General features: G+C 39.9%; 1 protein-coding gene across 2 annotated transcripts in view; it reads right to left on the bottom strand.

The window, feature by feature from the left end:
• Epm2a (EPM2A glucan phosphatase, laforin) overlaps positions 1 to 13,504 on the bottom strand; it is a 105,899-nt gene that overhangs the window by 56,303 nt on the left and 36,092 nt on the right. For both annotated transcript variants that reach the window (XM_021174675.2, XM_029482852.1), the window contains exon 2: positions 3,776 to 3,950. In XM_021174675.2, coding sequence (XP_021030334.1) covers positions 3,776 to 3,950 — 175 coding nt within the window. The remainder of the gene's footprint in view (positions 1 to 3,775; positions 3,951 to 13,504) is intronic.

The following is a 13,504-nucleotide window of genomic DNA, read 5'->3' as shown; positions in this document are numbered from 1 at the left end:
AGTGGATGCTCACAGTCAGCTATTGGATGGAACACAGGGCCCCCAATGGAGGAGCTAGAGAAAGTACCCAAGGAGCTAAAGGGGTCTGCAATTCTATAGGTGGAACAACAATATGACTAACCAGTACCCCCTGAGCTTGTGTCTCTAGCTGCATATGTATAAGAAGTTGGCCTAGTCGGCCATCATTGGGAAGAGAGGCCCCTTGTTCTAGCAAACTTTATATGCCTCAATTTAGGGGAACGCCAGGGCCAAGAAGTAGGAATGGGTGGGTAGGGGAGTGGGCGGGGGGTGGGGGGAGGTTCTGGGGGACTTTTGGGATAGCATTTGAAATGTAAATGAAGAAAATACCTAATTAAAAAAATTAATTTAAAATTTTTTTAAAAAGATGAATAAACCAGCCACCAACCTGAGACTTGAAAACAAAAAAACAAAAAAAAAAAAACCTTCACCGCAACAATAATCTCTCTGCATTACAAATGCATATAAATGCCTGTCTTCTTCTATGGCATGATGAGTCCATTGAGAACAGAGTCCTTTGACAGCCCAGCATTCAACATGGCTATGTCGTAGCTCTCCCTGAATGAACGAAGTTTCCATATGCCCTATGATATATAATTTACAGTGTTAGGTATTTGTTTTCTTGGAAGACTAGTCATGTAATAGATTTTGACAAGTCATTTTGATATAATTGACCCCAACCATAAAAGAATTCCACGTATAATTCTCTTCTCATAATCAAACTAAATCGTGAGAGTTTGTGTTTGTATCCTCTTAGGTAACTTAATGTATGTATTTACATCTGCTCAAGCATGTTACTTACCATGAATATATCTACTTCAAAAGCTAAGATAAATTTACACATTGTACTCAAGTGGATGCAGCAAATGTATCAATCAAGTGTTTTCAAATTAATAAGGAAATATATAAATAGCTTTTTCATTTAGACTAAATGCACATTTTATCTTGTTTAGTTTAAAATGATGGAATGTTGTAGCTAGAATGTCAAAGGTGAACTAAGCCAAAATGTATTAACATATTTGGTAATATCCCTCCTTCATTGCTGTGTCTTTGGGTCAGCTACAGTAGTAGTTTTCAAATAATGTGTGAACAATAACCACATGGAAATGTTGCAAACTAAAGTCCTCAGAACTTGGAAGGACACACACACACACACATGGAAATATAATGATGACAGTTAAATATTGTTTATGTTTACATTTCCTTAATTATCCTCTGTATTGTGTGTGTACATGTGTGTGTGCACTCCTGTGTGTGTGCACTCCTGTGTGTGTGTGTGCATGCATGTGCATGTGCTGCACAAGCGCACCCATGCAGCCCAGGTGGAAAAGTCATATTTGCAGGAGCCAGGTCCTTCCTTCCGTACGTGGGTCCTGGGAATTAAGCACAGGTAGTCAGGCTGGGCAGCAGGTGTCTCTACCCACTGATCCATCTCACCAGCCCCACATTTAAAAAAAATCACACCTAGTATTCTCCTTAGTTTGGTTTTGACACTTAGCCATGAAAAAACACTAGAAGATAATACAAACTATAAATATGTTTTTACATGTTACATCATTGGCCATTTTAAAACTATAAAAGAGAAATATTCAAAGTAAAGAGCACAAGATCATCCTGGTAGGAGAACTTTTGAGTAACTGTAAGCATTATAAGGGAGATTCATGAATGCATCCATTCAAAACTAGAACAAACCAAGATAACAAAAATCACAGTGCAAGTAAAATTCCCAAAATTAAGAAAAAGATATTCTCTAGTTTCTTTTGGAAAAATGAATACTGAGAAAGTCTCCAAAATGGAGGTCAATAAAACGGACAGGTGATGAATATTGACAAAATGGAATGTGGGTCCAACAGGCCCAACATACTCCTCCTTTAGCGACAGCTATTTAAGGAGGTGAGAGAGATGAGGTAATAGCCACCCAGAGGAAAGTCTCTAGATCCCAAGGCAGGCGCTTTAAATGGTCTAGGGAGTTTTGTTCAGGACAGACGGGAGACAAGCCCCAAGCGCATGCCCACAAGAGTTTAGACTGGCTCAGAGCTTGCCGCTCTTTCCCTGGACGTCTGAATTACACGAACCCAATGCTTTCTGCCTTCATTTCATCTCCATTTTTCCTTATCTCACTCATTTGTTCCATTGCCTCATGACACTCGTCACTCTGAATGTCATCTCCAGAGGACCCCGACCCCAGATGCACATCACCGTTTCAACTGCTCCTCCAAATTTCTGTGCATCAAAGTGCTATGTGCAGTGGCATCTCAGAAGCATTCCAAGGATGCTCAAGCCCAGGCAAGCACCAGCCCTCCCCCAGGCGCCCTCTTCTCGGGGAACAGCAGCACCATGAACTGTGTTGCTCCGGCCTTAAGTTCATGACTCATATGTAACCCCTGTCTCCCTCACACCATGTGTTCAATTCAGCAAGCCTAACATCAAATGTGAATTTGAAAGGAAGTATGTTCAAAAAGAATAGCAATGTTCTCATGCTTTGAAGAATTTACAGTCTTTGTCACTTTCCTTTCTTTCATGGGGTCTTATCTGAAACAATAATTTCTTAAGAACACACTTGAAAGGGACTGGAGAAATGGCTCAGTGGCTAAGAGAACTGGATGCTCTTCTAGTGGTTCCAGGTTTTATTCCCAGCACCCATAGAGCAGCTCACAATTGTCTGTAACCCCAGCCTGGGGATGCAATTTTCTCTTCTGGCCTCCTCAGGCACTGAGCACATATGTAGTACACAAACATACATACAAGCCAGATATTCATGCACATAAAATAAAGTTTAACTTTAAAAAAAAATTATCTGTTGGTATGATCACTGCATGCACAGCAGTAAGTAATATGTAATATTTGAAGACTGATTTTACACTTAATCAATTAAAATATAAAAGACATATTCAGTATATTAAACAAAAGTTCCACATATCTTAAAAATGTGAAAGTAATGAAAATGAACCACAGGATATAGGTTTGGAAAACAATAAAGACAGAAAGCACAATATGCTCTTATGAAGAAGGAAATGATAAGACATAGTCAAAAACTGATCATAGAATACAATTTTCATGAAGGTAAGAAAGAGTAAAAATGTTTTGATTTGTGTGATAGAGATTAGTGTAAGGGATAGGAACAAATGAGAATTGAAAAGGTCACGCTTGTAATAGAGAGAAATCAATACACTAGCAAATAAAGAAATTCTGGAGAGACTAGCCATTGGTGGCTTAACAACCACTTCTAGCTAATGACAGTGAATAAAACATAGTGAATCTTTCATTTATCATCCTCTTTCAGGACTGCTCTTTGTTATAGTACATGTTGCTACTACAATGTTTAAGTAAATAAACAGAAAATATTAATGAATGATAAGCAAATAATAATCTACTCTTACATCTTAATTCTCACACTAATAATTGAGAAAAGATTTATAAGGAGACCACAAATATTTGTCTCCTTGCTGTATAAAATAAAATATAGGACACAATGTGACCTGGGGTATATTAGAACAATCTTTATAATCAAGCCACTGGATCAGTAGATTGGCTAACTACTATTTACTAATCTGTCTAAATAGGTGGATAGCTGCATATACATGAAATAGAGAATTCTATAAAAATCTTTCACACAGAGTTCGGCTAGCGCTCATGTACTGACACACTGTAATTTATATGCTCAAAGCACTGCAGCTTTGAACCCAGTGAACAGCTCTATTGTCCTAGCACTACCTTTTGTCCTACTTTGAACTTATAAACATGGCTCTATTTTTACCTTGAATAGTGCATGGCTTGGTGGCCAGCAATATTAAAATAGAAGTCTGTTGTGTGCTTCATTTCATTGGTGTGCCCAGTGGCCTCAATCCAGTGTCCTACTGGGAGACAATAAACACCATCCACCAAGTTGTCCTCATTATATGTGCAGCAACGGTCATGGTGAGGTCCATTTCCTAGAACAAGATTGAGCAAACAGCAATTAAGTCACTGTTTTGCTTAGACAGCCTTGAAATGACTGAGAACAAAATTAATAATAAGACAGAAATAAACAGAAAGCCTGCTTAATCACAAAATGAAACTGGCTACAGTCAGAGAAAATTGGGCTTTATAAAGTTACTTATAAAAATCATAGTGTCTGAGTTCCTTCTAAGTACATGAGTTTTAATTTTAAAAAAGAGATGCTTATTAATTCTTTCAGAACTCCATGGATTCTCTCAGTACCCTACAACAAGCTATGACTCTTTTTATTGCCAAATAACCACTTGAAATGGTTTTGTAATCATTGTCATGCTTGGATACCATGTTATCTTTATGGTATGCAAATTACACTTCAGGCCAGTCATAAAGTATCTCAGTACCAATGCAAACAGTAAATACATAAGTATGAATATATTAATAAATAGTAAAAACAAATGATCATAGCCAGTGTAATTCTCAGATAAAACATGGATTAGTATTACTTATAGATGAGGAAACTAAGTATAGTGGACGTTAATGGGTTTACTTAAGCCTGCTGACACTCTCACAGGACGCTCTCTCAGGCACCTGATACCTTCTGCTGCTCCAAGCCTCCTTCACATGCACAACAACACACAATCCTCCTTCCCAGTGCCATGAAGCAAGGGAGAAAGAAAAGAGCATGTCTCTAAAAACACCATTTGCCTTCTTTACAGTTCTTCCCGGAATCAACTACACTGGATATTGTGACCTGAAGACTTGCATCACCCCCAGAGTCTCATGTTGAGCTGCATGCTTGCCCTACCACCAGAGTCCCGTGTTGAAGCACCTCCATTTCCCCTTGGGAGACCCAAGGATATGCCATCTATTAACGGGAAAGTAAACCTTCACTAGATGCTGAATCTGACTGTTCCTGCTTTACCTACCCTCAGAGCTCTGAGAAATAGATTTCTGTTTATTAAACCTCTCAGACTATGACACTTTATTCTAGGAGGGTAAATAAGACACTGGAGGCTTTATTTCTATGAAAAATACAACTCAAACTGTATTATAATTAGATCTTACATGTTCGTCTCACTTTTAATTATCTCCTCCTTTATCCTATCTATAAGTAAAACAAATGTTTGTGATTTGTAGGAATAAATTGTTTGTAATGAATATAAAAATTTTGACTCACTTGCTACTTTCCGTCTTAAAAAGTTGCTTGGCATAACATCTAGAAATGCTCTTTATCTAGTGGTGGATTCTCTAGAATATAGAACTTCTCTCTCAATTCTCTTTTTTCTTGATAGCTAAAAATCTCTCCACCAACAGTCTACTAAGTCCTTTGAGATATATAGTAGATGATATGCAAATGGCCAGCAACTCAACTCCTGAAAGAATAGCCAACAGAAAAGTATGTAATAGCAGTATGACTTTAACAGCAAGGGCTGCAATAATGTTTATTCCTTCTTCAGCAAATATTTGAAACAGGTAGTGTAGTGTGCAGAGTCATAGTAAAGATTTAGGTACTTAAGAGAAATTTAAAATTTCCAAACAGTTTTTAGTAGCCATGTAATGAAACCACATTTTTATTCTGAAATGACTCTCAGATTAAAGGGAAAAATTAATAAGGGAATAATGAAGCTGAGAGTTCAGGAGCCTGACCAATAGCCCAGTCAAGTGTAAGGACCTGCACTCGATCCCAAGAGCTCACAGAACTAGCTGGCTTGGCAGCCATGCTGTAACTCCAGAGCTGACCTATCGGTGAACTCCAGGCAAATGAGAGACCCAGTCTCAAAAAATGAGGTAGATTGTGCCTGAAGAATGACACCCAAGGTTGTTTTCTGGTTTCCACACACATGCTCCCATGAATATATGAACACACACACACATGGACACACGGACACACGGACAGAGTAGTTTAGTCCATTTAGAAAATGACTGTATTAAAGCAGGAGTGTGATGAGGGAATGTTGTTGGAGGAACAGAAACATTAGGTAAATGCAGAAGAAAAAGGCTACTAGACTTGTGAATAGTCAGATATGTAAGAAGATGGTAGAGGACCAACAGATACCTCTACCCTTTCAGTGAACATCATACTATATAGAGTGGTACCATTTACTGAGAGAAAGGGTCTGTAGGAAAGCAACTTGAGAATACTGGAGGATGAGTGCTGAATACTCAGATATCTAAGGAGAATATCAACAGAGCTGGAGTTATGGATTTGACACCTGGGCTAAGGACTTGGACTAAAATGAGTTAGGAATCATCTGTACATGTCATCTAGACATAAAGATGAGTCACTGAGAGAAATACTACATTTGTACACTCAATAGGTGGAGAAGGGAAAAGACCTTATAGATGTACAGGAAGAGAAGGGGGAAGATGAGGAGAAAATGAGAAAGACCAGCCTGAGCGAAAATGAATTGTACACCAAAGCAGACAAGGCATGCGTGCTGTTACAGACAAGGCATGTGTGCTGTGACAGACAAGGCATGTGTGCTGTGACAGACAAGGCATGTGTGCTGTGACAGACAAGGCATGCATACTGTTATAGACAAGGCATGTGTGCTGTGACAGGCAAGGCATGTGTGCTGCGACAGGCAAGGCATGTGTGCTGTTATAGACAAGGCATGTGTGCTGTTATAGACAAGGTATGTGTGATCTTGATAGTGGTTGTCACTGGGAAGTGAAACTGTGTGGAGGGGAATTATACCATGCTAAACTATCCAAATTGATCAATTTGTTACCAAGAATAGGTTTTAATAAATGAATAGCTCATCTCAGAAGTACCTGAAATGTTACAAGCTAATAAAAGAATAACTATCTTTCCCAGTGATCACTATGATAGAGTTATGATGACTTAAGTATTATCTCTAGAATACATAATAATTATTGAGGATCTAAAATGTAGATTATAATGTTCAATAGAAATGCTATATATTATGTTCCAAAGAATTTTTTCACTGCCAGTATTTGTCTCTGAATACTCATTCTTATACATGGATGTTTTAGGCAATATTTTCAGAAGTCTTTTATCTCTAGTAACCTATGTTATACAAATTAAGTTACAGACGGGTCCCACGGGTGCTGGGGATGAGCCACCTTGGTGGTTGATGGGAATATCCTGGCCATGGCCCTGGTACAGAGCGCAGGTCAGCATGTGCTTCTACCCTCCTTCCCTGCCCTGGGTCCAGGGTGACCATCCAGGCCTGGCTCAGCAGGTCCCCTTCTAAGCTCACAGTACAGCAATATTTCAAGAGAAGTCCAAGGTTCCTCTGAGAATGGAGTGATATTTCAAAAATACTCGCTGATGTTTGGACAGAGTACATCACAAACCATGCATGTGCAGCTGTCTGAACAACACCAGCAGGACTCCCACTATCAGCCAACCTTTCAGACCTGCTTGCGCTAGGTGAGAAGGAGTGGCCTCACTGTGACGGAGTCACCTGGAAATAAGACTCAGGATGGAATCCAGACTGTTAGAAAGAAGTTTTTGTTAGTGGGAAAATGCTACTCTGTCAGCTACATGACCTCGCTGGGCCCCACAACCCTTGGGACTTGAAAGAGCCTGGATCTTCCAGCCCTGCTCCTCTTTCAGAGACCCTCACAGAACAGAACTCAGCTAAAAGCCCACTTTACCATCACAGTGAAAGAAAAGATAACGGTTCTGCCTAACCATGGTCTCCACACAGCAGGCTTCATGGAAGCCTTCCTCATCTCCCTCCTCCTGACCTTAGCAGCCCTGTTCTTCTTGACACTGGGTCGGTGTCTGCAGGGAAGAATACTGTCTAGATGCCAGGTTAGTCTCCCTCTCAGGGATGTTCTGGTTGGCAGTGGTGTGAGGTGGACAGTCATCCTTTAGCCTGATGCTTCTCAACTCTGGATCAAGTCAGACTCCACTGGTGATCTAACCTTGCTTGTCCGAGGACACAGCTCATAATTAACCCTGGGGCTGGTGATTTATATCAATGATAGAGCAACTGCCTAGCCTGTGCCAGGACAATCCACAACACTGCCAGTAAATAAGCAAATTAATTAATTCACTAAGCAAAACCTTCTAGGATTATGTCTTTAAATATTATTCTTAATTATATGCAAGCCCATCACCTCAGGCATTCATCATTTCTCTGTGTGAGGAAACCATAGGAGAACAAGGAGCAGAATAAACTACTGGAGACTCTGGAGTCTAAGTGGCTGCACAGTACTGGCTTCTGTGGGGCACTGTTTACTTTATAGCCCAGACTCGGATCTGAAAAGTCATGCTCTCTTCAGCTAGTGTAAACTATGCGGCACCTTCTTGGCAACCTGGCTGCTCCACTGTGCTATGGAACTGCCCAGCATTTTCCTCCTGCCTGTCCCAACATGGCTACCACAGGGCTGCATCTTCATATCCACCCCTGCACACTCCACAAACATGCTAGCCATCACTCTATGCTCAACATCTAAGGAGATCAGTGCTTGGCTTATTTCAGATGTAATATGATCCAGGTCCATCTACATTTTGAAAATGTAGTAGTTTGAATGACATTGACTGGTCTCCAATAAATGAAACTAAGGAGGTATTTCACTGGGGGTGCACTTTGGGGTTTAAAAAGTCCACACGAGGCTCCATCTCTCCCTCCCTCTCTCAGCCTATGGATCAGGATATAAAGCTCTCAGCTACTGTTTCAGCATCATGCCTATCTGCTTCCCACCATGATGATTATGGACTAACCCTCTCAGACTGTAAGCTGGCCCCTAATTAAATGCTTTGTTTTAAAGAAGAAAAAAAGCACATTAAGTTCCAGTGACTAAAGCATCTTTTAGAATGGAGTGGTTGTTTTTTTTTAATGTAACCCAAAGAAATACCAAAAACAAGTAATAAATTTTAGTTGGTAGAATTTCTACATCTAGGACAATAGAGCAGATTTTACTTTTCTTTTCCTTTCAGAACTGGACATTTAATGTACACCAACATAAAAACCATAGAACAAGGAGCAGAATAAACTACTGGAGACTCTGGAGTCTAAGTGGCTGCACAGTGCTGGCTTCTGTGGGGCACTGTTTACTTTATAGCCCAGACTCGGATCTGAAAAGTCAGCGATCTCCTACACCAATGGGCAGAGACAAGAGAAAACACACAGAACTGCAGTTTCCAGCAGAAAATGGAGAAAATCAGCTCAGAAAAGCAAACCTCTTTCTCGTGTGTGCATGTGTGTGTGTGTGTGTGTGTGTGTGTGTGTGTGTGTGTGTGTACACATACATGAGTGTGTGTGTGTTAGCAGTTAGTGTACATTCATGAGTTATTATATTTGTATACATGAATTGTGTTTGTATGTGTGTGTTATAGGTTTGTATATGATCATGCATGTGTTGTATGTGAATGTGTTGTATTTGTATATGTGTATATATGTATGTTGTGTGTTTGTGTGTGCATGTCATATCATTTTGTATGTGTATATATGTACAGATGTGTATTGCATTTTTGTCTATGTGTGTTGTATGTATGGAAGTGTTGGTGCATATGTGTTTGGTTGTGTAAATGTATAATGTATGTTTATGTGTTCATGTGTTGATTATCCATGTATGTGTGTGTTGGTGTTAGTGGTTTTATGTGTTATATAGTTATGTACATGCTCCTATGTTTATGTCTATGCACATGAGTATACAGGTACATTTGTCTCTGTGGGTAAGGAAAGGTCTCTCACTAAATCCATACCTTGCCAGTTTATGTAGCTAGTCAGAAAACCTCTAGGGTCCTCCCACCTCCTAACCCTCAGCCCTGAAGTTCCAGATGTGGTGCCACACCTGGATTTTAGACAAACCTCGGGGGTTGAACTCACATTGCCATGCTTGTACAGCATGTACTTTAAGCACTGTGCCAACTCTCATCTCACACAACTGTAACCTTGAAGTTAATAACTGCTGTACTCTAGTCCCACACCACTGATAAGGCATGAGTCTATACCCACCAATACAAGCAACCTCCATGTGTGACTCCACCATCCGAACTGAAATGGAGCACCACAAGCCACTCACTGGGATTAGAGGAGTCCAAAGACAGGATTAAGACTTCCAATGGTTTCCCTAGAGACCAGGTCTGTCTCAACTTAGTCTTAAGTAGATGTCCCATCCTTTGCCACTGAGTAAACCTAGTAGAGAGTCAGGATTGTCACCTCCCTTCCCACTACTACTAACATGGATGCCACGTAGGGAACAGTAACAAGGTATTTCTATATCTCTTAGTGAGAGGGGTATCAGTGGGAACGTATAAAGACTTTGAACACCCACCCATTGAGTAATAATGTGATTGCAGTCTCTTGATTACCAATGGAGTGTGGAGCATCAGTAATGACACAGCATCTTCACACTCCTACTGAATCAGTACCAGAAAAGTCAAGTCAAAAACAGATTCTCCCAAGACCCAGAGTCTCATCGGGTATTACCCAGAATGTGCAACTTCCAGCACAAGAGCGTCACTGCATCCAGAACCATGACAACCTTAAGCTTTTCCTTAAGGAAGATGCTTGATGGATGCCAACACCAAAAAGAAAGAGATTATAAAACCTAAACAGTCTCTTACAACCAGTTTCAAAGAAATGAAAACATCAGTTTCAGTAAAGAAAAAAGATATCAAAGATATTGAAAAGCAAATGAAAATTTTTCAATTAAAAAATAATGGAGGTGGGGCTGGAGAGATGGCTCAGTGCTTAAGAACTCTAACTGCTCTTCCAAAGGTCCTGAGTTCAATTCCCAGCAAAAGCATGGTGGCTCACAACCATCTGTAAAATATCTGATGCCCTCTTCTGGTGTGTCTGGAAACAGCTACAGTGTACTCTTATAAATAAAACAAATCTTTAAAAATAAAAATAAAATAATGGAGATTAAAAACACAATTCAGTGGATAAACTTAAGAGTAAAGTGGAAAGAATCAGCAAACTTAAGGAGAATTATAGAAACCCATCCAGGGAAAACTGAGAAAAACAGAAGGACAATATTTACAGATGTTTGCTACTATCACAAAATATTTAACATTCCTACAAGACAAGGAAAAGATGACATTGAAGGAAACATTTGAGGAAATAATGCCTCAAAACGTTTTAAATCTGCCAAGGAGCATAAACACAGACAGATTCGAGAAGCTAAGTGAGGCCTAACCAGGGCAAATAAAAACTACATACTAACACTGGTAATTTCTGAAAAGTGCCAACAGAAAGTTTTTAAAGCAACCAGAGAAAGATAACAAAAGCAGCTCCAGCCTGGAGAGCACCTTTGCCTGCCTGTAATCTCCAAAGTTTGCCCTGGGAGGTGGAAGCAGGAAGAACTCAGGGTCATCCTTGATACAGGAGACTGAAACAATAAGAGAGGAGAAGAAGACACAAGGTGTTCTCGTGTCAGCAGTTTACCATCAGAATCCATACAGGCTAAAAGATATAGCATGTTTCAAACACTGAAAGAAAACTATTCACCAAGAATCTTGTATTCAGTAAATACATCCTCCAGAAACAAAGAAAATACTATGAAGACATGCTCAATGCAATAAATCTAAGAAAGTTTCTTGCTACTTGAACTACTTTTAAAACTGACTAGTAGCTGGGCATGGTGGCACACGTCTTTAATCCCAGCACTTGGGAGGCAGAGGCAGGCCGATTTCTGAGTTCGAGGCCAGCCTGGTCTACAAAGTGAGTTCCAGGACAGCCAGGGCTACACAGAGAAACCCTGTCTTGAAAAAACAAAAAACAAAAACTAACAACAACAACAAACCTTACTAGCGGAAGTCCAGGAGAAGACAAGGCATGGTAGTGAGAGCCCTTAACACCAGCTCTCGGGTGGCAGAGGCCAGTAGATCTCTTTGAGTGTAAGATCCAGCCTGGTCCATATAGTGATTCCAGGCCAGCCAGGACAAAACAGTAAGACCCTGTCTTTAAAAAAAAAAATGGGGTGGGGGGATGAATTTCCTGTCCAGACTAGACCTGGTCTATGTCAATTATTTATTATCATTCATTTAAAATAAATAAACATACAAACAGTTCATAAGATTGAAATAAAGACAACTCAATGTGTATTGTTGCCTAAAGTGTAGAAAAGGATTTGTTTAGCCAACAAAGTACCTGCTTCCTCAGAGTGTATTTGGCCACCATTTTTGTCAATTAAGCCAAGTTAGGTGAGTCTAAGAAAATGGGGACTAGTTTCAGGATTGCTGCTCCATTCTCCAAATGCGAAGGAAGAAACCTCAGAATAAGCTCATTGAGCTTGGAAGATTTATAAGGCCAAAGACTGGAGTTAAAAGAAGTTTAGTTTTTTAAGGTCATAAATTGAAATTATATTGCGTAAGCATCATTTATTGGACACGTTTAGAGTTCTTAAGCAAAATAAAACATATTTATTATTCATACTATTTGTTTAAATATATCCTCCTTGGAATTTAATTACTTGACAGTTTTTACTTCTAGCATATGAACATAAATCGTAAGCCTAACACATTAATCTCTAATTTTAGCTATTAATTCACCCCATCTGCCACTGCTTCAGAAGTTCTTAGTGAATAAAGTAACCAAAGATATGGGAGAGTTGTTGCAAAGTCTTTGGCATTGTAATACTGTTCTAATGGAAAATAAATACAGAGGGGGAAAAAACACATTTAAGATGTGCTTGCCAGCTGCCTGCTCTTTGAAAGGGTAGGTCGGGCTGCAGCAGACCTCAGCAAGATAAAATGTGACAGTAGAAAGCAGTTGAGTTTGGCTGCAATGATGGAGAGAGCTGGCCTGGCCTGCATAACAGGATAATGAAATTAAAGAGATAGGGAGTAGAGAAATCTCTTTTTGAAGAACAGAGCATGTGAGGCAGAGCCCTTTATTCCCATCAAAATCCAGAAAGCAATCCCAAGATTCATATGGAGCTACAAAAGACCTTGGAGAGCTAAAGCAATCCTTAGCAGGGAGAGAGACACTGAAAATACCACCTACTAGATCTCAAAGAACATTCCAGAGCCTCAGGAACATAAGCAACATGGTGCCGGCACAAAAACAGATGCTAGAGCACTGTAGTACAAGACTGAGACTAGCAGACAGGTATAGCAACCTGCTTCTTGCCAGGCTCTCAGAGCATCCTTGAGAGAAAAGGACTTACAAACAGTGCTGGGGACCTGGGTGTCTACATGCAGGAGAAGGAAAGCAGGCTCATGTTCTCTCCCCTTTCATAAAAAAACGATCCAAACAGATCAAATACCTTCATTTCAGATCCCAAGCTCTCAAGCTGGGAAACAAAGAGACAGTTCAATATTGTTGGTGGGATTGCAAACTGGTACAACCACTCTGGAAATCAGTCTGGTGGTTCCTCAGAAAATTGGACATAGTACTACCAGAGGATCGTGCAATACCTCTCCTGGGCATATATCCAGAAGATGTCCCAACCAGTAAGAAGGACACATGCTCCACTATGTTCATAGAAGTCTTATATATGATATCCAGAAGCTGGAAAGAACCCAGATGTCCCTCAACAGAGGAATGGATACATAAAATATGGTATATTTACACAATGGAGTACTACTCAGCTATTAAAAAGAATGAATTTATGAAATTCCTAG

This window comes from Mus caroli, chromosome 10, assembly GCF_900094665.2.
Source record: "Mus caroli chromosome 10, CAROLI_EIJ_v1.1, whole genome shotgun sequence".
NCBI lineage: Eukaryota > Metazoa > Chordata > Mammalia > Rodentia > Muridae > Mus > Mus caroli.
Note: the sequence above shows the minus strand (reverse complement) of the source record. Positions and strands in the feature narration are given on the sequence as shown.